Raw genomic sequence first — 27,395 nt, 5'->3', positions numbered from 1 at the left:
ACCGTTTTTTTTTCTCGAATTGCGTCATAATTTATTTAACAATAAAAAAAAAACATGTAATAAAATATTATATTTCATAAAAATATTTCCACGCTTCTACTGAAGTGCATTTTTTACCTATATATATATTCATGCATTCACATATTTTTCTACACGATTTGTGTTGCTAATATAATCAAGGGACCTTCATTGCATCACAATACATTTTAATTTCACTTTGCGTATTTATTCCGATATTTAAGTATCCACATATTGTAGTAAGAATTTGACGAGCAGCTGTCAATCATTAGAGAAGCCACATAATGTATGTATAATCATAAATCCCAACATCATGTATGATAACTTCATGATATGCATTTCATATGCAAAAAAATCATTCCATTATAATTATTAATTCCTGACATTATTGCCTCGCTTAAGAATTGTATAATCAAACCAGGACTTTGCGTTTTAGCTACCAACGTACTTTCATCGTCGAAACTTACAAGCACCAAGTACTTATCCGACGGTAATACTCTCATTGCTCTCTTGAGCATTAATACTTCTTAAGTGACACTTCTCTCTCAGGAATTCGACTCATCGCATGAATGGTGCATCATTATCTAAATTATTAGACTAATTATTGAAAAATTCAATGCTTTTTTTCGTGATCTTCTTGCAGTTAAAAATTACACAAAATCTTACGTGAATGGAGACAAAAAATTTATTTTAAAAATTCGTTTTTACTTTAATTTTACAAAGAGTCCAATAACAATACAGTACAATAAGATAAAATTATTTACCGCCCTTGCGAAATATATAGAATGGATTTCGGGTTTAAAAAAAAGAATTGTAATTAATTAATTATTTTTTGTATATAAATATTTACAAAATAAAATTATAATAAAGCTTGGATTTATTAACTGTTAACTGCTCTTTCGATTAACAGTTTTCTTTTCTAAATTCTGGATATTATATAAACATTCGAATGGCATAAATATTAAAATAAAATGCAAAAATTATATCAAAAAAATTAATTACACATATATACAAAGCATAATTTCTTCAAAAAATGTAATAATATCAAAGCATTTCAACTTACTGTATTCGAAATTAAAACATTCTTTTCTATAAGTAACAGACTATAGAAAATAACCTTGAAAAGAGAACACGCGATAAAAAAATAAGAATTTCGTACAATTATAATGTTACATACGCTTTTAAAAATGTCGAGACCAATTGTTAGCCAAAATAAAATGCAATATGTAACTTCTTTTTTTTTTTTTTACAAAAGTACCTTTGCCATTAAGAGACTTCGCTTCGTCTTCATTCGTTATGACTCGATACGCTCGCGCGAAGCAGACCCGGCCCGTCTCTTTACGACTGCTCCCACGTAAACGGCATTTTATCGCCGTCTGGAGTAAGTTCCTCCGGAGCGATCTCAAAAATTCAGCACGTGCGCCGCGTTACACGCAGCAGACACAGACGAATAATTTTCACTAATACACGTGGAAGCAGGTCGCAGTGATTCTGCCTTCCCCTAGAGAAGTAATGGAAGCGACTCAACGTTTAGGTCACCACGCGGATTTGCATAGCTTCGAGGATCTATATTGTGATGTGCTTTGTGCCACGTTGAGGTTCATACCAGGGGCCGCCGCGGTATTGTCGCATATATTATGTATATATATATATATATATATATATATACATAATATATGCGTTGTGTAGGTCTAGGTTTTCTCGTGGACGAAGGAGAGCGGAGGGAGGGCACCGCGCACGATGCTGCGATAAACCGGTATCCGATAAGGTTTACCGAAACGCGCGTAAAAGGTCGAGTGCATACTCCACATTTTCCCGTACCTGTTTTTCTCCGGATATCTTTTAGCGAAAGAAACACAAGCACGCGCGTGCACGTATCGTTTCTATTAAAGATTCGCGCGGTAGCGTGCTACGGTAAACGATAAAAACTGGTATAATGAATGGTCCAACTAAAGTATAATTTCATATGTCATGTAATACAATGGAATTAAAAATTATGTTTTTATAAAATTAGAACGTTCTATATTTACGTGAAAATGTGGAAGGAAACGTGCGTGTCAGATATGCATGTACGTATGTAATGTATATAGTGCACTGACAGATTTGTAATAATAATAATAATAATAATAATTCACGACTGTAAATTTTAATTAATGCGTACATTAATAGTTTTTAATAGCAAATCGCGATTATCAAATTCTGTGTGTATTAATAAAATATAAAAATTAAATTTAATCTGTATTGAGTTATTAAATTATTTCAAAAACTTTTCAAAATGTAGTTATGAGTTATTATTGAGGGGGACATCGCAATTTGTTGCATTCATATTTGTGTGTGTGTGTGTGTATGTGCTTCATATATATTCATTCAGCTCATAAATCAACTTGGACACCTAATTATCGTTGCACGTATTATCTTTTTTCTTGATTCTTTAGTCACATTTTTCTATGATTAGATGTTATTGAAAAAAAAATCTTATCATACTATAACATCTGATATATTAAATAAGATAAAATTAAGATCTTTAATTAAAGAGGTTTAATATATTTTTCCAGTGAGAAATACAATTAATAATTAATTTGATATAAAATATGATAAAATTAATAGTTAATTTTATTATTGGAAAATTATTACGTTATCCCGTTTAATCAACAAATTTTAAATTACCCTTTTCAATCTTATTGGAAATATCTCTTCGTATTAAAAAAATAGAGAGAAAAAATAGAGAGAATAAAAAATACTATATAATTAAATTTTAAGATCTTTCCAATTTAATTCATTATTTTTTTAATAAATCTAAAAGAAGCAAAATTTAAAAAAATCCTCTACACAAATATAATTGTAAATTTTTCATTTTCAACTTATTTTTCTTCTTTTTGAAAAAATGTGTACTTAAGCACGTGCGCGCGCATGCACACACACGCACATAAAGAGAGCAATGATCGAAAACGATAATATATATTAATAAAACAATCTCCCCTAATATAAACTCACCGAATTTATCGATATTAATAAAATATGCGAGCAACACTCGTTTCTATCAATTCGATTTAATCCTTGATTAACTTGCAGGATAATCAAGATTTCTATTGATATAATTATTATATTTAATATAATAAATATTTTTTTAAATTTTGCTGTTGATTATTCCGCAAATTAATCAACAATTAAGTTTAAACGTTGATAGAAACGAGTACAAATATAAATATATACCCTTCTTACCGTTTTTGTAATTTATTTTTTTTAATTTAATATACGCTGGATTTTGGGGATCTTAATATTTCTTTTATAAAATAAATCGCGCAAAATTTTGTGCATCAAAATAAGATCGGATCGAATATCTCAAGAAGACACGAGTGCATTGGCGAATAGATTTCTGCATTACCGGTCATGATTTTTTTGCAAGGACAAAGCTCGAGGTGACTGTTGCAGATGGCGGTAGGAAATGGAGTATGGCAAAATAACATCGCGTGTTTTATAATATTTAATATAATCACACCATGTGTATGTGTGATAGGGGGTTCGATATCTAGGATGCTGTGTCTTTATCGTTCTTACAACGAGCGAATTTACGATGAATTTATGTAGCTCCACTATCGAAAAATATGTTTCTCCGTATTTTTTTATTAATTAAATACGCCTTTGCAAATATGACAGATTCAATGTTAAACATTTTATGCATCGCAGTAAATCAATAATTAATACACGATTTAACGAATGCACGACAACATGAGATTAAAATTTTATATTGCAAAAGTGCAACTTTTTCAATTGTAGACAGTTGGTTGTAGTCTGTTATACGAAAAAAAAAGATGCATAAAATTAATCTACACTGACATTTGGCTGTTACATGTATCTGTTATTGCTCCGATCGTCTTAACGATTATGAGACACAGCCTCTATATACGTGATTTCATATTGACTCGGAAAATGAATTTAAAAAAATTTTTTTTTCTATCAAAGCATTACGTCACATTCGCATATACGACATTAATGATCTTTATGTTAATATGTTATGTGCACAGTTATAGAATAAAAACACAGTTATAGCATAAGAAGATTAAAAAATAGTATCTAAGAATCAATGATAATTATCCATAAATCACATATGCTGACATAACAAGTTCGCGAGAGTTTCGCTAGTTAAAGTAATTAGCTACTCGAAACTTAGAGAAACAATTCTTTACCGTATATATTCTCGGGTACTATACAATTGACAATAAAAGATCTCATATGCTCTTGGAGCATCAGCTGATTCAAATCTCCCAATCGCCTTACAATATTCGATCTCTCGTCACATACGCACACAAAGATTCTAGCGTTCTGTCATTCCACTCATCTCTGTTTGGAATCGCATTACGTTTTCATTTGCGGAATCTGCGATGTACCGGTATTTAAACTCCAATAAAACGCGACTTGACCGGTTTTTCGAAATATAACGCAATCGCAAAAATCATCGAGTGCCTTCTCACTCCCCCGACTATCGATCCGAAGTCACCGCAATGAGAGGATCAATAAATCTCGCGACGAGGCGCGCGTCGCGATGCATATCCTGATACATCCCGTCTGAAAATTCTTGTTCGTTCTCTCTTTCCCTCTCGTGTCTCTCGGTTTCGGTCCACCGAAATCGGAGACCGATGCGAAGTGCGTGCCTGCGTGTGCGTGCGTGCATGCGGCGGCGACGACTGCGCGCTCGCGAGCACGCTCTACGTATGGATAATGTGTATGTGTGTGTGTGTGTGTGTTACCATGTATATATGCGTGTGCGCGCGCGGGTGTGCGCGTTAAGCGAAGGCCATGTCTGACAGACTGTACGGATGACTTTTGAAAAGGTAAACAGGCAAAGCACAAGTCGATTTGCTACTCACGGTTTCTTGCCGGCGATCCCAGCCGCTCCCACACGATTTCCCCCGTCGACGTGCCTCGATGATTATTTGATTTTGCACAGCAACATTGTACGTCCAGTACAAAAAAAAAACAGAGAGAAAGAGGGGAAAGAGGAAGAGACAGAGAGAGAGAGAGAGAGAACGAGAGAGAGAAAAGAGAGCAAAAGGGGAAAGACACAGACGGAAGAGACAGAGATTAGCGAGAAAGGAGAGAGAGAGAGAGAGAGAGAGAGAGAGAGAGAGAGAAAGAGAGAAAAGTTAAAGGGTGAGAGGAAGGGAAGAAGGCACACACCGAGAACGCTCGTTTGATCAAAAGCGATTTTCGTGACGTCATCGGCGGTCGGGCATGCGCGAATGGATTTCGGTGTTTTTCCATGCACGACGAAACACGTGCGACGAGTCGGTTGACGCCACTACTGTGTTCACGCACTCAGCACTACATATCGCTAAGAAACACGCGGCATTATCGTCGCGTCGTATCGGCGGCACAGCGAGCTTCCACAGATACCGTGCGCGATTCGCGAGGCCCACCGCGGCTGCCGACATCTAACTCCCATCCACTCCCACTTGTTAAGTGACGTACACTGACGTCATCGATAGTTTACCTTGAGCCGCGTGACATTGAGTCGCAGAATGGCCAACTGCGGCGCAGCGAAATTTCCTGCCCGCTGCGGGGTCGATTTTCATCGCGCGCGACGACCATGACGATCGTTTCACGAAAGCACTCGACCATCTTACCCGAATCTTCAAGCTTCTTCCCGTCTTTTTATCTGCGTAAAATCCTCGCGAGCGCGAACGATTATCCTTTGTAACTGAAAAATTATTAAACATTGCAATGGTCATTGATTGATGTAAAAGTTAAATATTATAATATTTAAACATTACTAGCATTTGTCAAATAAATTTAAAAATCATGTTATGTATACAAACACGTGAATATACATAATGTGAAAACATAATTGATAATATTAACAAATATAAATAAAAAATGTTATCAATACACATATATTCGCGCATATACCAATAATTTAAAAACTTTATTTTTATTATATTCGCATCTTGCTTTTATTATACCAATGAAATATAGAACAGTATTATTTAATCTGCTTGCTTTTATTTTTAGTTTTAATAAAATTCATTAATTCTATTTTACATTACGATTAAATTAATCTTTATAATATTTTATTGTTTATTAATTGCCATAGTTTTTATTTCATGATTATTTAGCTTGCAAATTAAATATATTTGTTTTTTTAATTAATAAAATTGTTGAATTGTACAGAGATATGGAAAATTATCGTTTTAACCAATCACTCATATCGATCCTAGGAACTAGTAATGATCGACCTATCAGAAAATTTTAACCAATTAACAATGTTTTTAATCGGACGCCAAAAATTTAGAACATACACGCGCAATACTTTAGAAACAATCTCATGCAGTAACATTTTAGAACAGACTTGCAAACGCGCCTTAAAGGAATCTCTACGAGTGAAGGGATCATGCTTCATGCCGTCACCCCGCCCCGCCGTTTTTTGTGAGATTATGCATGGGTGATGGATGATAGTGATAGGTGATAGATGATAGTTGTATGATGCAAGTACTTGGAGAGAGTCTAATAATTATATATAAATTTAAATTTGTAAAGATTGCAAGAATATAAAAAAAATAACATTAATTTAAAATTCAAATGTATATATGCTGGATAATTCTCTAAAATTGAAAGCCTAAAAAAAAAAATTAAATATTTTTTTCTGATCAGTTTTGTTCATATCTTCATGTTTAATTGGCTAACAGCCAATTGCATTTAATTTGTTAATTCTATTTAAATAAATTTTCTCATATTTATGTGTTACAGTCAAAGTAAAATGTTCAAATACAAGAAATTTTGAAAAAAAGTTAAATAAACTAGCCTATCTTATTTTGCAAGACACAGAGACAAAACTTTAACACATAAAAATTTCAATTGTAATTCAAAATATATTTATATATAATGATCGATGCAAGTGTTGTGGAAACATCGACAACTAATGTTAAGAATGAGAAGGATCCATATGCATATCTTGAAAGAGATGACTTCACATCTGAGAAATACAAGATAGAGATACGCGGTTTACCTAAATATTATGGAATCGGTGAATTCAAGAAATTGTTAAATGAAAAGTTGGACTTACAGTCATGTAAGGTAAAACCGCCCAGGAAGGGCAGTGGTTGGCTATATGTATGCTTCAGAAATGAGGAATGTCGTCAACGAGCAATAAGTACTATAAATGGAATTTCATGGAAAAATAGTAAACTTACTGCACAGGTATTTTTTATTCATTAAAACTGTTTCTTTGTTCAAAAGTTATACATGATAATATTATTAAATAATGCTATGTACATCAAATAATATATTTTAAATATAATTAATTTAATTTTAAATATAATTAATTTTATTCTATAGATGGCTAAACCAGCTCCGGATCCATTTGTAAAAAGAAAATTAGAGGAAGAGTCTAGCAACAAACGTTTAAAAACTGATGCTGAAGATCTAAATTGCTCTCCTATGGATAGAATCAAATTTATCACTACTCCTTTGTGGAACATGCCATATTCAGATCAAGTAAAGAATTGTATTTTGATTTTTATTGGAAAATATTAAATCTTTGCTATATATACATATATTTTTTTTAGTTAGAACTTAAGCAGAAAGAAATGAAATCCATTCTGATTAAAGTTGGCCAGCAAATGATTAAAGAAAGTAAAGCAATGACAGATTGGGTGAATTCCCAACAAAAATTATATGATGGATTGCCTTGCAAACTGCAGAACATACTTTCAGCAGACATTACTGAAGCATACAGAAATAAGTGCGAATTTACAGTTGGTAATTATTGTTACATTTTAATGTAGAATTGAATTATACAAATATGAAGATTTTATCATATTCGGTTTTTTGTTTATGACACAGGTAAAGACAGCGAGCAAAACAAAATTATGATAGGGTTTAGATTATCAAGTTATGCTTCTGGTTCTACAGCAGTTGCACCTATTGATGATCTTTGCCACATTCCTAAAAGTATGAAGACTGCTATAAAGGTAAATTTCTATCATTGATTTTTTTTCAGATGTTGAAGACTCTAGATTTAAAATTTATTAAGATTTCTATGTTTCATATATGTTTATATTTTTAGATACTAGAAACATTTATATATGAGTCAAACCTAGAACCTTATAATCCAGTCTGCCATAGTGGATACTGGAGACAAGTTACTGCTCGAACTACTCGTGCCAATCATTTGATGTTAATAGTAGGAATACATCCTCAAGATTTAAGTAGTGACGAATTGGAAAAATTAAAATCACAGTTGCACATATTCTTCGAAAGCGGAAAAGGCGCCGATGCTAATGTTACTTCGTTGTACTTTCAAACGCTAGACAGAAAGTAAGTATAATATGTATAAACAAAAGTAGCAGTATATTTTTATTTGCAATATTTCAATTTGCAGAAATGTAGGCAGTGAAAGTAGTGACACATTATATCATGTTAGCGGTACAGAATACATAGAAGAAACGCTACTCGGATTGAAATTTCGAGTGTCGCCTCAGGCATTTTTTCAAATCAATCCATCCGGAGCGGAAGTTCTGTACAAGGCGGCGATCGATCTTGCCGAACCAACAATGGACGTGGCAATACTTGATGTATGTTGCGGCATTGGAACCATAGGTCTCTGCTTTTCAAAGGTATTATAATCATAACATAATTTTCTGAAGATATATTACACACATATATCATAAACATAGCATTCGTTGTTGCAGCATTGTGGCGAAGTATTAGGTATAGAAATTATTCCTGATGCTATAAAGGATGCGAAAGAAAATGTTATTAAGAATGGTATTACCAATTGCGAATTTTTTGTCGGAAAGGCGGAGGATATTTTATCGCCTGTCATTCAAAGGACGACAAAATCCAATATCACTGCCATTGTAGACCCACCACGAGCTGGCTTACGTAAGTTAAAAATAAGATTTATAATATCTTTCACAATGTAATAGAAATGTTAGAGAGAGCTTACCTGCATGTTGATTTTTTTTTCTAGATCAAAAGGCTTTATTGGCACTACGCAAGGCAAAAAAGTTGACTAGATTGGTGTACATATCGTGCGATCCTCGTGCTGCCATGAGAAATGTAGTTGATTTAGCACGACCTAGTTCAAAGCAATATCTTGGTGAACCTTTTGTACCGGTAAAGGCCATCGCGGTAGACATGTTTCCTCATACTAAGCATTGTGAATTAATATTGTGCCTTGAAAGGTTATCGAACGCGATAAAATTGAGCGAATGTAGCAATCAAAAAAATATAGAATAAAAACGTTTAAATATTTCACCAATCTGTTTGCATATTTTCTTTACTGCGTTTCATATTTTATATTGATTATGTATATTTAGAATATTTTTTTGTAAAGAACGTGTATAAATAGAGAGAAATATTAGAGAACGTTTTATCAGATAGCCAATATAATTTCATATCTTAAAAAAAAAAATATTGGTAATAATTGCTCGTTTTTTCAGTAAATTATATATATAGTTTATATCTAATTAATTTTCTTTTTTGATATATTGAATGATGTGTTGTATATATGAATATAATTTAAGTAAACTTTTAAATATTCTTTTTCATATGCGAATTATTTAATATATTTGAATAAAATACTAAATGACTATAATAAAAGAACATTTAAATAATTTAATATTTGAAATATAAAAAGATTCAGAGAGACAACTATATAACAGTATTAAAGAAGAGAAGGAATTAATATATTATAATATTATTAATATTATATTCTGAGTATTCTTGCAGCATTTAATTTTTATGGAATTTATGTTAGTAATGATGTTTTTTGTTCTATATTTTTATTTTTCCGGCATAGGGTGAATAATGTTCCTCATTGCGTTTCAATTTCATAGCGATACACAATCGTAGAAAAAAAAAGTATCCATGCGAAAATTTATATGTTTCAATCTTTAAAGTTTACAAAATAAAGCATCCGTTTTATATCAGCAATAAAACGTTATGAAAATTGTATATTTTTTTTTTCCTTAATAAAGCTCATCAAGTAACATTAAAGACAGAAAATAGTAGGACATAGAAAGTAAGGATAACACCCAAAAAGAGTAATCGATTTGCACAAAGCAGAAACTAAGAAAACCTTTATAAGATTTAGGTTTATATCCAACTATTTCATTTTAATTGGTATGCTTGAAGAAGTCATTTAATAGGAATAGGCCTTCATTCATTTACTTTATAAGCTAATAAAGAAAAAGTAAATATATATAGGTAATTCTTTCTCTACGTGTGTCGCTTGTGTGATCCGCAATAGAGGAGACAGGACGGTGATAGTCGCTGAGAGAAGAAGGACAAAGATATTTGTTTGGCGCGCCGGAAGAAGAGAATCGTTGACTCAACATTCGACAAATACGAGTAACTTCGCGAATCTGTGTTACTGTATGTTCTTGATCTTCACTTAATTACTTGACACTCTAGCCGGGGAAAGCACTGCTACAATCTCGTTGTCGTGTTACTGCAATTAAGTCGAGAAAATGATACGAAATGGCGCACTTTCTTTCGGTCTTCGGGATTGAGGAGAATTGACGGCGGCGTGGTCATTATCACTTCCTCTTGAAGCACGTAACAGCATTGAAATAACAACGCCAATAAACTTGACCTTTGGCTTGTCCGCGTCGTTGTAAATCCATCTAGAAACAAAAAGAATGATTATAAGGACCTGCGCGTTAAGAAACAATTTAAAAAAATTCGCCTATGCGATTAAATTATCGTATGAGTCAATTTAACTTTTTTGTAAAGATTCTTGATGAAGGTTTTACATCCAGACTTATATTGTATTTGACTCGTTCAAACTTTTTTTTATTCTATTGAAAACGAAATTTTTTTAATACTAAAAATATTATATAATACTGTCAAAACAATACAATACTTTCAAAACAATAAATATAATATATATATATTATCATAAAAAAAACCCTTAAAATCTAGTCTAGATATAAGAACTTTCTCTTGAATAGAGAGCTATTTAAAAATTAATATCGAATTTATTACCGTTTGGTCATCCGTCCCAGGAATTTCCGAATTAGCTATAAAACGTGGAGCTGACGATTTGCTTACGCCTCTACTTCCAATCGCACCTTTTCCCTGATTATCGACGACCTTTTGTAGAGCTACCATCAATTGATCAAACAATAGCGCCGCCCTCTTTGGCACTATTACCTGTAAGAAAATTAAGAATTAGAAGAAAATTAGAAGTATGTAGAAACTTTTTATACATACGAATACTGTCATACGAATAGAATTAATGGCTAAGAGAAGATTTTCGCTAAGAACTAATTATGCAAATAATTATTTCTTTTATGATTAAAATAAACCACGATACATTTGGGTAGATTAAAGTTTGTTGTGCTTGTCTCCAGGCATCAAGTCTAAGAAAATCTTGCTGTAGGTAAAAGGCATCAACAGAATTAGTGACAAAATTTTTTTTAAGAGGAAAATTTTTAAGTTATCGGCATAAAGTAATAAATTAGAGTGAATAAATACTTGGTTTAAGTCGTTAATAAATAAATTAAATAATAAAGGATCCAAATGAGATCCTTGAGGGATCTCTGAGAAAACCACGATATTCTTAGAAAAAGAATTTTTGAATTTTATAATTTGAGATGTATTTATTATAAAGCTTGATAGAGCCAATCCAAGAAAATTTCATCTATACCAAGAGCACGAAGCTTTTTAATTAATATCATATGATTAATGCTGTCAAATGCTTTTTTAAAATCAGTATGAATAACATCTACTTGGAATCCATCCTCCAAGGCCGTGACAGAATATAATCATAATACAACATGAGATTAATAGAAATTGATCTACTTGACTAGCAAATTTACAAATTATATATAGTGATATTTAGTTTATTTATGACGTTCAAACGTACTATTTTTATTTGTATCGTAGATTAAATTGTGACAATTTTCTTTGTGTCTCAGAAGCCCTTAATTAAGGTTTATTTCTGTACATTCTATTTATAATTTGCGGTTTCTCCCCAATGAACATGTTAATAAAGTATTTTACAAAATAACACAAAGATAACAGTCCAGTAGACCATGGATTTATTTTTTTAATACTATTCTAATTGATTTGTCTAATTGATAAATGCGGAAATACGTGCATTTCTATTGATTAATTAATTAAAAAATTAAAATAAAAATGGCAACTTAAATAGAGAAAATTTTATCATATATAATTATTCTATCAAGAATATTTATATCCGGATACAATTAAAAAAATATACAACAATAATTTCGTCTTAAAATATATATTTGGTTTCAATTCTTTTCTCTCTTTCCTTTTTTATTTCTGAAATATATAATGAAATAACATTTAATATATATGTGTGTGTATGTAAATATAAAGTTCGCAAAATCTTGTTTTTCTTACTCACATCTAACTATAATAAATCTAATTTTAAATAATGCATCTCTTTAAATAACTCATCATCCACTGGATAATGAGCGAATAATTGCATTGCAGAAAGTTAATTAGAAGATATCGAGTTGTAGTGAGTTAGTCGGGCAAGGAAGCGCGACATTCTCGAAACCGAGAAGAAAATATAGGAGTCGAACTGTTCGGTTCGTCGTGACGAGAGGGACAGTTTGTCTGTCCTATAGCTTAACAGGACGAAAGATAAAATCGATGATAAAAATAATGAGCGTTCAAAAGAACCCAGACGAGATTAAAGATACGCCCCGATGCTCTTAGCTTTTTAGGTACAAGGTAAGAGAATAACCAGGGCGTGAAAGTGTCGATTACGAATTTTACTATCTATCTTCGAGACATAAAACATAAAGCAGTCATTATCAAAATTATCATGGCCGAGATTACAAAGATTATATTAACAAGAATAAAAAAAAGAAAAAAATTGAAAATCAATCTCTTAAAAAAAAAAAAAGATTAAAAGAAAATGGGGAAACAAAAAGCGTACGCATCATACATTAAAAAAAGAAAAGAAATCCATCCTGAAATTTGTACAACTTGAAAAAAGTTGAAGTATTCAAATATATTTTCGGATAACAATCATGAAAAATAAAAAGGTAATGAAAGAATAAAAATTAAATTCAATACATTGAAATTATCGACGATTTTAATCGTTTTCGCACCTCAGCGTTTTCGCAGGCTATCTCGACAGTGTACTTCTTTGGTTTCCATTACTGGCTTGACATTCGACAATCACCGTTTCCGTTGAGAGTGAATCCATACAGGCAGATATTATTCTCAATACTACATACAACTGTTCTTTTGTAAATTTTATAGACTCTCTCTCTCTCTCTTGTCAACTCGCTTTCTTTTAGTATCTCACTACCCTGCATTCCGAGCTCTGTTTTCTTTGCATCGCTTTCCTTTTGGAATGGATTTTATCTTTCAATTCAACTATTTTATTTTCTTTCTCATGAAAAATTCTTTCTAATATCGAGTCGCATACTTCTTGCTTTATTCGCTATCTTTTCACTGATATCAGATTAAGAATATACAACTCGAACACATGAGCCAAATTTTTTATTGAATGCAGTTGTATTTTCTTCGTAATATTTGCGAATAACGTTTTCGATTATTCATCGATATTAAACTGTGTTTGCTTCATTTTCATAAATGCTTCAGGCGCGTAATATATTTGAAATTTCGATAAATCACGTACTACGCGTATAAAATCAGATTGATATATAAATCAGTTATCAATTCATATTAGCATGTTTGATTATATGTTTTTGTAACAAGATTAGCATAATAATTTTTCGATCGATTAATACGAAATATAATTAAGAGAAGAATCAATCCGATTATCAATATTATTGCTTCAGGCCATCTGAAACTTCTCAGACGGCACAAATTTAATTAATTCGTTTATTACGCGTATAGGTCGTTTATTTATTAGGTTTAATCTTGAGGTGACAAGTCAAATGATATCTCATTTACAATATAAATTTTTCTCTAAATTCCTACTCTTTATATGCTTTCATCTCTATATACAGGATATATCAAATTAACTCTCCAAATTAAACTAAAAAATTTGTAGATGAAAAAAACGATAAGAAACCTGGAAATATCTTGATTATTTACATACATATAATAATCTTCAAATATTCACGATTTTTGCTCGTAATTTCCTCGCAAACGTTCAGATTGCCATGTAGGAATCTTTGTTCCACATATTATATTTACCGAAGTAAACAAACAATCAACGTCATACACAATCACGTAATACATTTCACATTGCATCCTAGTTAACCTCTCTAGTTTATTCATTTTGGTCGATTTCCCAAAGGACACACCGCCGGACACTTTTCTTTTATTACCTACGACGTTTTCTAGAAAGCGCACCCACGCAACTGGGATTTAGGTCCAATGAAGATTAGAATCGTAAGAGAACGGCTTCGCAAGAAGACGTAAATCGCTTACTCGATGTAAGATACACTCTGATCTCTTCTTCCGTGCGCAAAGCAACTTTCTGCATTCAAATAGCATTCATTCATTGCCGATACACATACCGTTTAAAATACGCAATAAAAGTATCTACGATATTCTTTCGGCAAAAGAGCTTGGTTTTCTCGTAAAGCTTCCACGCTTTAAGTTTACTATTGAGGAATCTTTAATTATATATATTGTACAAATCATGCGCTGGATAAAAATCTTTTGATCCTAGTTTAATTCAGTTCAGAGGAAAAGGTTTGAATTAATATTTGACGTCATAATGAACTTAATGATGACATTTAAGATTGAAATGAGAATAAAGCTATTTATCAATTGGTAAATAAATTTAAAAAAATTATCCGACCATAGAATAACGCCAGAAAACATAATATAGTTAAAATTTCTATTTTCAGCAAATGTCAATATTAATTTTTTGATAATGACAATTTAAGTATCAGTTTAATAACTTGCAATCGACTTTCATTTATTATTTTTTTACATCATATTTAGAAAAAGATTATATATCAATAGGAATATCAAGAATGATCTTATAAAGCAAGAAAGAAAATCATATAAAATCACGCTTTTGTCGAGGGAGTATAGTTATGTATTCAAATGTATTTTATTGTAAGAAATGAATAATGAAGATCTACATTAAAGAGCGTTCCGCAAAATTTAATTGCTCGGACAGTGATGTAATTGAAATTCCGATAAATTCTAACACTTTATTTAATTTTAATATATATTAAAAATTCCTGTACAGCCTACGAGAAGGATAAAAAAATCTCGTAAATGAGATTTTTTAAAAATCAGTTTGATAGTAATTATTTGCTGAACAAATTAAGAATATAAAAAGTGCTTTTAATTATATAGAATATTTTCTAGATTTTTATAAAATGTCTTTTCTCGTTGTGTTGTTTTTATTATTAATCTAATTGCGATTTTTTATTTAAAATATCCAACATTGACTATCGCAAATTATCAAACGGCGAGAATTTTTATATAATCTAATTGTGTTTATCTCACAATAAAATAAATATTTATACGTGTGTATATGTGTTTACTAAAAATGGAATATATTATCTAAAAGCGTATGATTCATATCAATAGCACACGATTATAAACATTCCGTAATTCAAACTGTTACGGTGAGCTTTTGATGAACCGCCGAATATTCCAATCAACGAACGAACGCGAGCATGCACTTGGCGGAATAATTTTTAGCGGGAAAAACACGTCGACAGCGATCCGTTCGTGAAAGACAAACGGGAAAAAAAAAAGTGAAAACGATCGGCAGTGATGCCGGACTGGGCAATCAACCGCCTTTAATTGCGACATTCACGAACGCTTAAAAGTGTTATCGGCGGTTGCGGATTTTATTATTACTGTCACGTATACCAGATAAATTGTCGAATTAAAGAGAAAAGTGAAATAGGATGTCCACAGACGAAAATATCATCGCACGTTTTTAACTTCTCGCGGTTTATTCATAGAGACGAGATCCACGTAGGTGCGCACTTGTAAAAATGCGTTCGGCCTTGTTTAAATGTGCATCTCGTAAAACTACGAGCAGAGAGGTACCAAGCGAGTTGATTTGTTCATTCGCAAAAATAACGCAGATTTATAAAGTTTAGGCTCTATTCTTTGAACGGCGCACTAAATACGAAAGCTATAAAATGATAATTTTGGATTCAATTAATTCTTAAATTATTAGAAACATACACACACAAACATATATATATATATATATATATATATATATATATATATATATATATATATTGTAATATATTTATATTAAAAGTGTTTTTAGCTGCAGTCCCATTATGTAACCAATGCTGAATAATAATGCATTTGATTTATAAAATGTCATTCTGTGTAAAAGTATTAAATCAATTTCTATATAGCGCGCAATTTCTAAATTTGGAGAATTAATGTGATATATCATTCATATACATCATTTATATATATTTATCTGACATAATTTAAAATATTCTAGATTTACAGATTTTACATAAAGAGAGAAATTTAAAATAAATTGTGAATTTTTTCATGTTTACACAAATGTGAGACAAATACATTAATTAATTCGATTGGTTGCCTATTTCAATATAAAATTTATTAGAAAAGTTTAAAGAATTATTTTACATTCAAATATATGGCCTGTTTTTCTGTAAAATATTTTAATGTATATATAACTTCTTTTCTCAATTATAAATCATGTCATTTGATAATGATTATAATACAGTTTGGTATTTTTTTTTCAATCCGTCAAATTAGATCCATTAATTTACTATAACAGCGCGTAATCATTTTAATTGCATGCGTTGGATTATTTTATTAAATTGATTTCTCCTTTGAAATAATTGTATTAGCGCTTTGGGTCAAAGAAACTTTAATTACAATCCTAATTACGAAATTACGCCGATTACGCCACCATTCGTCACGCCTGCACTAATTTCATTGTTCTTAACAAACAACATGCAAATAGTGTCATTAATGGAATATATCAGATATCGAGATACGACTGTTGTTAGCTGAGGATGATTTTCTCTCTCTTACAAGCGTGAATCTTAACTTATTGCATGAAAAACATATAATTTGACATGATGAGATGTCATAATTTTCTCATAAATCGATAAGGCTTTAAAAGCACAACTCGTTTCTTAATTCTAATTATTATTAACTGATAAATACTAGCATTTCTCGGTACAATACCACATTTAAAAATTGTTCAAATTTTAATAAGAATCCAAACAAGTTCTATGCCAAAATCGAAAATTAGTCTCTCTTAACAAGTAAATTTTCTCAACAAGTTCTAACATTCATAGATGCATTTATAATCCGATGCATTTACGTTGTATGTTTTTTTTATCGTGAACTTATCTCATTTCGTCGACGCACCAATCGTAGGAAAAAGGAAAGATTAAACCGCTGGCGATGAAGTTGCCGGAAATAGAAACCTCAGAGAGTTAAACGTCTGATTTATATTTTGTAGAATCAACACGTTGTGAAGGACAAATACTGAGATGAAGCAATTTCTTGAATGAGGAGGAAATCAAGAAAAAAAAAGAAACCTAAATACACCTGAATTTTACTACATAAAATGCGCGAAGAAAATCTCATAACATATTCAATAAATGTTCGCCTTAAAAAATACAATGACATTTATTTAAAAAAAAAATATATGTTAACGAAATTTAACTTTTAAATTAAGAATTAACACCGTATTGTTATGGAAAATAAAAATGTTTTTATTGAATAAACTGAGAGACGCAGTAAGTCGCATAGAGAAGATATAAACAATTTTACGTTTTTAGTAAATCATGCTTAAAGAAAAGTGCTAAAGATAAATAAGCAATAAAATTTAATAATATTATAACAATAATATAATTTAATAATATAACATTTAATAACATAACTTATTGAGATAAAATTAAAAACAAATCTATGAAAATAAAAGTCATTTAAATCACAAATAAACTTATTTATCTGTTCTGTGGATTGCGAGAACTTGCAAAAATATTAAAGTAATTAAAGATATTAAAGTAATTGCAAAAATATATTTGGGCACTTTCAAATATAGTTTTTTGAAAAATTGAGGCAATCGTAAAATAAAGTAACGCTTTAAATTTCAATTTAGATAGCAAATATTTAAATAACGCAAAAAAAAATGAAATAAGAGAAATATAGAAGAAAATTGTTTTAGATCTAGTTTATAGAGTCTACTTTTTCGGGTTTTATCGATATGTTGAAAATAAAATAATTAAATAAGGTGTACACAAATTATTTTATTATATGTAATTATACATCCATTAATGTATGTATGTAATTACGTACAATAAAATAAAAAATCACAATAGTTCCTTAGCAATTAAAAGTTCTTACAACTTAATGTAAAGCGCGCAATAATAAAGAATATTGATTACTTATTAAAATTATATTACATGCTTCAGAAAATAGAATATTGTTACTAAGAGAGTGAAAATTACAATTGAAGTTAAACTTGAAGATAAAAGGTAGAAGGCTCTCGCTCAGAAATCGTGTTTTAAACACAACAAGAGGAACATAGTATAGTACGTTTATAGACGTATGTTAATAGACGTTTTCAAAGTAATAAAGTAAGTTAAAGTTCAAGAACTTTAACTCTTTATTGCGAGACATGACAGAACCGCTGTTTCAGGGCAGATTTTATAAGAAAACAATAGTGAATATATCATTAAACTTATATAATTTTTCAATATATAAAATGAGTGTCTATAATGTGATAAAATAGTTTTTTACAATAATAATTATATTTATAGTAATTTGTTATTATAATGTCGCAATAAAACGTATATTAAAATGCGATAAATTTACTTTCATTTTTAATAATGTAAGTATAATAAATTTGTAGTTTGTTGAAATGTGTGCGGCCTGCTTGTAACCACACATATTATATTCTGAACGAAAGCGAAAATTCTCAACTTTTATTCCCGTTAATCGATGAATAGTTTACTAACTCTTTTTCAATGTTAGAAAAAATACTAATAAAAAATACTCTAGAGCTATTATAATTAAAAATAACTGGTAAATAAATCACGAAATACACTGAAAAAACACATTTGTGACTTAAAATAAAGGGCTTTTCGCATTACATGATAAAATATGTTGACTTGTTTTGAGAGAACACGAAAACGTGAAAAAACTCAATTTCATCTGATAAAAGTATAAAATAGAAGCATTGTCTTACATGCTTTGGCGTCCTTTTATACGTTTCAAATTTTCATTCGTATCCGAAAAAATAAATGGAAATCCTCGAAGAGTTCCTTTATGATTTCTAATGTATACATTATCACTTAAAAAATATTTACATATATATTGTACATGTTGTAGGCTTAAAAACTGAAATACATTTATTCGAGATAAAGCTCGCATAGCAGAATCACTTCGTCATATAAAGGAAGTAACTTTCTAAAAAAAGCTCACTTTTATGCCGTCACGGAGAAACACACCTCTCTAAATCTCCAGGCGAAATAACTATAAACATATTTATGACCATCTATAGGTTGGTCGATTCCAGACCGAATCAATGACATTATTGATGCAATAACGCGATTATCACCGGATGATATTTTTATCGACATTTTAACAATCGTTTGCCATCTCCCGTTCCGATTTCACGTGTATATACATTCGCGCGACTAGAATAGATTTAACGATGATTAGAATCGTGTTAGCGCTAACTGAGTAAGCACGAGGCTTGAGAAAATCACGAGAAAAGTGGATCGTTTTCTGGACAATTTGTAACAATTCTAACTCGACGTATTTAATTTGCTGATAAAACCTGAGGTTCGCGCGAATGATTAGCTGCACATAGACGACAAAATTTATTATCGCCAATGACGCAACTCGTCATCGTGTGTCCTTTACCGACAAAGATGAGAATTAATTGAAACACAGCAGCAAACTCGGAGAAACACGCGTATCAAAATGTTACTAGTTGCAATCACGTATTCGTGCATTTGACATCCGCGCGTAACAGATTCGCGATATTAGAGTACCATCAGCGTCAGATATGCTGTTGGAAGTACATGTGCCATTCGAGTGAAAACTTTTCCAATTTCGAGTGAAAATATTCCGAGAATGCGATTCAATTAAAAAACACGTCGCGTTAGATCATCACAACTCTGGGATACATGAAATTTGCATAAATCCCACATTTGAAACGTAATTACTTTTCATCACTTGCGGTTTAGCACGTAAATTGCGTGATATTTTGCAAAACATATCATGCACAATACATTAAATAAAACATTATAGTGAACTAATCGTTGTCGGACTTTAGTAAAGTTGTGCCAGATCAATGTCGAGATATTTTTCATACGGCTAGCTGTTGAAATGAGAAATGAAAAGAATGTAAGAATGCATATTTATTTTTCAGACGCGCGCAACGTAATATGAGAGACTTCAATGCCTGATATATAAGCGACGTCTTCAGTTGCACATACTCATTCCTTTATTTAAGGTCGTATGTTCTCTTTGCCGTCTCTCCCGACCTCCTCATAGATATATATTGTCGCTTCTTCGGATACTGATAAGTGAGAGATTTCAAAGTGAGTTATACCGATGTTCCGCGATGCAACTCACAAAACAATACAGTGAAACTTGAGCAGAAATAGCGAAACAATGGAGCTCGCGGCTCTTGACACTATCGAGTTCGCTATAACTAACAAGGGCACAATCTCACGCCTGTCTAATGCTAGTTACCAGTAATATCACTTGGTCCGTTTGGAATAACTGCAGAATTATTGTCGTATTGATATCGCATAAGAGAGATCGTTTGCGTTCTCTTTAAGAAATTTCTTAAATAGAAAGTACAAAAATATGCACAGTATATTATTAAAGTAATTTAAAAAAAGAGAAAATTGTCCACATGTGATTAATTGTGACAAAATGTTTCGTACATTTTCGCGCGACCTCGCGATATTTTCACGTGTATTATCGATAATGTAAATGTGTCATATATCTATATTATAATATGAGACATATAAATTTTTTTTTGTTATAAAAATATGTCATTTAGCCATTTTTGAATTTTCACATATTTTCATGTATTTCCAACGCGACAATAATGTTAGCAGAATATGCTTCAATAAGTCACGCGCGATTTAATTAACTCGTCAAGCAAAATTAATTATTTGTTGCTCGATCAAGTACTTGCTAACATTATAAGAACTATAAATATAATTTATATTAATTAGACATATTCTAAAATAATTCATAAAATATATTCATCAAAATAGCTTTAAAGAAATATTGTTTCACGTATTAATTATAATATATATATATATATATATATATATATATATATATATATATATATATAACTTAATAACAAATAAAATAAATTTTATATGGACTTATATGGATTAAAAATTAACTTGCATATTATATAATATGCTGTTATTTATTTGTAAGCAATGTTAAAAATTTTAAGAAAATTTAGAGAAAAAATATATTAATAAATTGGTATATTAATTTTAATTTTTAATTACAAAAAATGTACAAGGCAATTATAGATATACGTATATTTAATATGTATGCAATATCATGAATGAATGATTGAAGCAACAATAGTAAAAAAAGATAATTTTATGATAATTCCATTTCTAACAAAATTTAAGCAAAAGAAATAAAAATATTATTGATCTAACTAAACTTAATTTTTTGTAGTAGCTACGTAAGAATATGGATTAATTTAAAAATATAAATTACATCATATCTTTATATATATATATATATATATATATATATATATATATATATATATATATTAATTTCGATGCAAATTATAAAAATTGTTTAAAAATGGTGATTTTGAAAGTCTTTTAGGATTGATATATAATCTTTATATCCCAAAAAATTAAGTGAATTAAATAAAATTAATAAAAATTTCTGCGAAATTAAATTCCCATTTTTTAAAATTAAAATTTAATTATATAAAATTCTCGAATTTTTCTCTTGTTTTATGTATTATCAAAATACTAATTTATTATGTTTGTTATAAAGATTTAGAATCTAAATTTTAGATAAATGATTTTTTCAAATACCCATGCCTCTTATCTTATTGTTAATGACGAATTTTTCAATATTGCTGTTACAATTATAAGTGATAAAAAAGATAAATATATTTTATATAACGTTTTGATCTGTAATAACAATAAGGGTGTCGCGACTCGATGAATGAATTAATGCATATCCCCAAAGAATTCGTTAACTAATCGAAACGAAAGTTAATTGAAAAGGCGATCACGGAAATGAACCGCCGACAAAGCTGCGCGACAACGTGTCTCCGTCTAAACAGAAGACCATAAGTCGTAGCTGATTGAATTAACGAAGCGCGATTATTAGCAAGTAATGGAAACGTCTGCGAAGTTAATAATTCCAGAGCAAGTGGGACGAGGCAACGAATCATTGAAACGATACAGTATCACAGTCATCTTCGTTCGACTTTCTTCGATCGCTTTGCAAATTGTTTTCGCAAAATAAGCATAACTTGGAAATACATAATATTCGCGAGAACGAACGACTGTGATTAGATATTTTATTATTTTAGTCAATTATGCATGAAAGATACGCGATTAATTAACGTGACATTTAATTTAATTAAGAAGACGAAGCGTGAGATAGTTAAGAAGATATTATTAAGTTTGCTCCAAATTAAACGCATTACTGTTTCTCTAATTGCGAGCTAGCAAACGATGTTTATCGAGTGTTTGTCATAGCTCAGTTAGATCTTAATATTAAGTAATATTATTATTAGGTAATATTAAGAGTAAAAACAAGACATTTTACTGAGTATTAAAGTAAAAAGGAATATAAAAATGTATTGCCACGAATATTGTAAAATCTAAATACTGTCAAAAAGTTAACGTGCAATTTTATGCTTAAATCAAGTATAATAATTTTGCAAAAATAATAATTTTTAAAGATATTTAATAAATTTCTAAAACATGAAAAATTATATTCTTAAAGAAAAATTTAATGTATTTTTATTGATAGAGAACAGTAACGTTAAATTTAGTATCATTTGTTATATCTTTATTTTTAAACAAACCTATTGTTACATTATTGAATGTTCATATAACATTATATGCTAAAATAAACTTGTGAGAAAGAAAAAAGAAAAGAAACTTTTAATAACAGTATTAACGAAATAAAGAGTCAACGAATCGAATCGTGATAAAATCATACAGCTAGAGAATCGCAATTACTTGAGACTTTTTAACTAAATTCTTTTTCTTTTCGTAATATTTTCTCGTTATCTCATGGCAATACTTTTTTTTTCTTCTTTTTTATAATAATCATAGATATTCGATAATATAAAAAATACTCCAAACATTTATATAAAAAATCGCTATAAAAAAAAACTATGCAACAAATAATAGTTTGCGTATTGTATTCGCGATATTGTATCGAGTTTCAGATATCGGCACATGATTTGCAAAATATATTTTGAATAAAAGATGTATTTTGTACATGTAAATATCAAATTCATTGCGACATGATTCAAACTCATTAAATGTGGGATATAAATTTTAGCAACAGAAATTTATTAACAATAATATATGGCAAATATTTTATGATACGACATGAACATCGTATAATTTTTGATCTAGTAGGATTAATCTCAGTAGCTGAGTTGGCCGAAATGACTTACAATATGATCTATGTTGCATAGGGATCGTAAATTTACAAATTGCCAATCTTATGCGTAAAAAATATACCATATAATCCCTTAAACGGTGATTGCATGAACTGTCGCAAGTAACTGCGAATGTATATATATATATATATATATAGTTAAAAAAAGAACGTGTATAAAGCATATTTGCGAGAATTCGAAAAACCTTCTTGATTTGCTACCGAGACGACAGGAAATATAATAAAAAATATTGTAATACGGAAATTCTAAAAACGCCGAACAAGAGAAAAAAAAAATAAAAATCGAATGATGGCAAAACGGATGCGATTATCATAAATGAGCATCGGACTATCTCTTTTTAGATTCAAATCTGTGTCGTAACGCAATTATCAAAGGGGAAGCAACGGTTTTCAGATATTGACGAACAGAAAAAAAGAAAAAATCGTTGACGGACAATTACATTCGACGGATTTCTCACACAATTGCCTTCGTTTCTCTCGCTTTTTTTGAGAGAGACTCAAAGAAACAGTTTTGCATTATTGTCGTATGGTCGGATTCTCTTTCATTTCTATTCATAGTAAAATCGATCGTATTACAGTTTCTACTAAATTCTATTTTTACTAACCATTCAATCTTTTTATTAATTATTCGATCCGGTATAATAAATAAAAAAGCAAGAAGTGATATAAATAAGAATTAACATAAAAATAAAAAGAGAATGTTTTCAGCTATACCTACATGCATTTGTGTAGTTTTATATACATACACATACACATATATATATATATATATATATGTGTGTGTGTGTGTGTGTGTGTGTGTGTGTGTGTGTGTGTGTGTGTGTATGTGTGTGTATGTATAGAGGTCAATAAAATTATTTTTATTAAATTTGTATAAGAAAAGTTTGTACAAAACGTAATGAAACTAAACTCGCGCATACAGTTAATAATGATGCTTATTTACTTACCGGATAATCGTCGTATTTGGCAGAGTAATCGGGATAATCGACATTAGCAATATCGTTGCCCACGGAATTCCTCTTCCCCATGACACGCTGTCCAAAATTACCGGTGATAATCGGTACTATAGCTAGCACGATCAACGGAAGGAAGCTGATGCCCATATTAATCGCGCGTGATCCTAGATCCTGTCGCCGGATGTACGTTCTTACCGCACCTCGACTTACGACATGCGAGAAATGTTTTCGAAAAAAGAATCTTTCGGATATCCGGTTCCCGCCGGCGTCTTTTCGACGAAGATATCGTCTCCGGAATTGCTTCGGATCTCGATCGATCCTCGATATCAAGCAGGAAGCCCGGTGTCTTCAAGAAGGCGCTGATCTGTTGGCCTGGATCTGGGGTGCACCGACCGCCACTCAAGTATTCCGAACTTCAGTAAAGCTTGATGAACATACGTTCGGGGATGCAATGTGACGCTCGCGGTGAGCAGTCACCCTCTATATACTTGCACGCGTGGTTGACATTACGCAGGCGCTTGGATTTTCTCGGCCCGCGCGAGAGACGGAAGAAGACGCGCGGCTGATCGCGTGTCCACCGCAAGTGTCCTATTCGCGCCAAATTAGTAAACATCAAATTATTAATTGAACAAGCACAATACTTGTTTATTTCTCTTCAACAAAACATAATCATAGATTTCCTCTTTTATAAGAAATTAAATGGCTTGTATATATGAAGTCAGAATATAAAAAAAATAAGTTAATTAACAAGTAACAAATTAGTTATTTACCTTTGTTGACGGAAGATATAATTAAAATTTCTCGTCTTCCTTGTAAGATAAAGCACGCTGGAGCTTTGAAAATGGCTTGGATAAAGTTATCTTCTAGTTAGTACGAAGGAGATAAGTCGAATAGTTAGTTGTTTATCTTTCCTAAATCCTTTGATTATTTACAATGTGTTTCTTTTAAAAACTTGAACAAAATATTGATAATGCATCTGACGTTTCTTCTTTCTAACATCACATTGCTTTTTACACTTTTATCAGTTAATAAATAAATAAAGTCAATACTAAAATAAAGAATTAAATAAATTAGTAAGTAATCAATTTATTAATAAAATAATAAATTAATTAATACTGATAATTATATGTATAAAGATTAGAAATGAGCTTAATAAAGAATAAAATTGTCTTCTATCTTTTTAAATATAAAGTACATATTCTTTTGTCATATATTCTCTGAAATTGATTTACATAAAGCTAATAAGGACACAAGTCGAATAGTACACGTTACTTTCTTATTCTTTAAACAAAACTTGAAAAATTTTAAATTTCGTTTTAAAAACAGTTCAAAGTTGAATTCGTAATTGAAACTAGTCGGATGAAAGTCAAAAAAAAAAAAAATAGTCGGTTGGTTATCTTTCCTAAAAGAGACATAAAGCAAAGTTTTTAAGGAACAATTTTTGTGTTTTTGAAAGAATAAAAATTTTGTTCGCAAAAATAAAATATTTTACGCTTGTTTTATCCTCTTTAATAAATCTATAATATCTTATAGTAAAGCATAACTTTACGTATTTCATCCGTCTGTTTAGTATGATATTATTACTAATACAAATTATATAGTGTCACATGAGTGTCGTCAAATTACAAGATAATTATCACTTTCGTTTTTCATTACTGCATCTGGGTCGATGCCTTGGAAGACTTCCTGTAATTTATAGTTCATATTTCAGTAGACATGTACAAATTCCTGACGTTTTTAACAGATATAGCTACGAATAGACGCGTGATATAAAGTCGATGATTGAGTAGAAGAAATAATTCTAAAATGAGATAGAAAAGTTTATTTTTATCTCTTCGCATGTTATGACATCTTATATTTTATAGTATTATCTATCGTTGAGTGTAACTGATAAATTTTAACGCATTGTATCTCTTTTTCAGCTAACAAATTATAAATAATTAAAGAACATTTAAATAAAAAATAACAAAATTTTATTAGCTAATTTTTTATTTTATTTAAAATAATTTTCAGCATTTATGAGATATTTAATTAATTTAAATAATTAAATAATTTTTTTTTTTTTAATAAAAAATTATCTTTAACTTAAATGATTTTCAATCAATTGTAAGAACTACAATTTAATTTCTTTTTTAATTTAACTACTGCAAACTAAAGCGATATTTCTCTTTCTCTCTCTCCTTCTCTTTCGCTTCTCTCTTTTTCATTGAGATATCATTGTATTTTGAGGAATCGGGGAATCTAATTCTCTAGAGTTACGAAAGGCCCTTATCGCCGCCGTGGTAAGATTCTTGGTGCGTATCCGTCTCTCATTAAAGAGATGGACGTGGTGATGCGACGTGTCGCTCGCAATTATCTGCAAAATGGCAGAGTTTTTATCGATCGTCTTTCAGTGGAGTTATAAACGTGAGTGGGAGTTATTGCTTGTAGACGTGAGTAAGAATTCGAAAAAGCGCGAGAACAGAAATGAACCCCGCTTAAAGAAAGGTAATCGTTTTTTAGAATGTGCGTGCAGTGACATGCGTACTATTCTTCTCCCGCCGTCCTTATCGAAATTATGCAAATCAGTAATTTTTCCTCCGAAATTCTTACTATATTTTTAACAGATACATTCTTCAACTCTCTAACGAGAAATCAAAGCCGTTTTATCTTTATGTAAACATTACATAACAACTACGTTGCAAAAAGTTTTGAAAAAGATACTATGTTTCTCACAAAAATAAGAATTGTACCATAAAATTTATATATTATATATTATACGAATTATATCATAAAACATCAATATTTTTTTTTTATTTTCAACTGTTATTAAAT

The 27,395-nt window shown here is 30.5% G+C and overlaps 3 protein-coding genes across 7 annotated transcripts in view; 1 reads left to right on the top strand and 2 right to left on the bottom strand.

Annotated features, from left to right (window-relative positions):
• LOC126857835 (myocyte-specific enhancer factor 2) overlaps positions 1-5,634 on the bottom strand; it is a 67,259-nt gene extending 61,625 nt beyond the window's left edge. Inside the window, exon 1 of one of the 3 annotated variants that reach the window (XM_050607645.1) lies at positions 4,887-5,634. The gene's annotated coding sequence lies outside the window, so the exon portion shown is untranslated. The remainder of the gene's footprint in view (positions 1-4,886) is intronic. The other 2 variants (XM_050607644.1, XM_050607640.1) reach the window with 2 other exon arrangements.
• A 685-nt stretch (positions 5,635-6,319) lies between these two features.
• On the top strand, positions 6,320-9,277 carry LOC126857820 (tRNA (uracil-5-)-methyltransferase homolog A-like). Of its 3 annotated transcripts, none has more exons than XM_050607603.1 (9): positions 6,320-6,477; positions 6,912-7,212; positions 7,351-7,509; positions 7,581-7,773; positions 7,858-7,985; positions 8,081-8,331; positions 8,396-8,630; positions 8,706-8,898; positions 8,987-9,277. In XM_050607603.1, exons 1-9 carry the CDS (start codon positions 6,461-6,463, stop codon positions 9,253-9,255), a joined length of 1,746 nt encoding a protein of 581 aa, XP_050463560.1. In that variant the 5' UTR covers positions 6,320-6,460; the 3' UTR covers positions 9,256-9,277. The 3 variants fall into 3 exon arrangements, with proteins under 3 accessions (XP_050463560.1, XP_050463562.1, XP_050463561.1); XM_050607605.1 differs by having other exon boundaries at positions 6,320-6,493; positions 6,763-7,212; XM_050607604.1 differs by having other exon boundaries at positions 6,320-6,596; positions 6,763-7,212.
• A 370-nt stretch (positions 9,278-9,647) lies between these two features.
• Positions 9,648-25,102, bottom strand: LOC126857882 (uncharacterized). Its single transcript, XM_050607739.1, has 3 exons — positions 24,573-25,102; positions 11,005-11,172; positions 9,648-10,643 (listed from the first exon to the last, which is right to left on the bottom strand). The coding sequence occupies exons 1-3, from the start codon at positions 24,726-24,728 to the stop codon at positions 10,557-10,559; spliced, it is 411 nt and encodes a 136-aa protein (XP_050463696.1). The 5' UTR covers positions 24,729-25,102; the 3' UTR covers positions 9,648-10,556.
• Positions 25,103-27,395: the final 2,293 nt, after the last annotated feature.

This window comes from Cataglyphis hispanica, chromosome 23 (genome assembly GCF_021464435.1).
Source record: "Cataglyphis hispanica isolate Lineage 1 chromosome 23, ULB_Chis1_1.0, whole genome shotgun sequence".
In the NCBI taxonomy this organism is placed as follows: Eukaryota; Metazoa; Arthropoda; class Insecta; order Hymenoptera; family Formicidae; genus Cataglyphis; species Cataglyphis hispanica.
This window is presented reverse-complemented; position numbering and strand designations above follow the sequence as displayed.

Coding starts and splice junctions, on each gene's coding strand:
- LOC126857820 (XM_050607603.1), top strand. Junction 7,213..7,350: donor ATAGTAAACTTACTGCACAG/GTATTTTTTATT, acceptor TTTATTCTATAG/ATGGCTAAACCAGCTCCGGA. Junction 7,986..8,080: donor GTATGAAGACTGCTATAAAG/GTAAATTTCTAT, acceptor TTATATTTTTAG/ATACTAGAAACATTTATATA.
- LOC126857882 (XM_050607739.1), bottom strand. CDS start 24,728: ATGGGCATCAGCTTCCTTCCGTTGATCGTGCTAGCTATAGTACCGATT. Junction 11,173..24,572: donor CCAAATACGACGATTATCCG/GTAAGTAAATAA, acceptor ATTTTCTTACAG/GTAATAGTGCCAAAGAGGGC. Junction 10,644..11,004: donor CTGGGACGGATGACCAAACG/GTAATAAATTCG, acceptor TTTTGTTTCTAG/ATGGATTTACAACGACGCGG.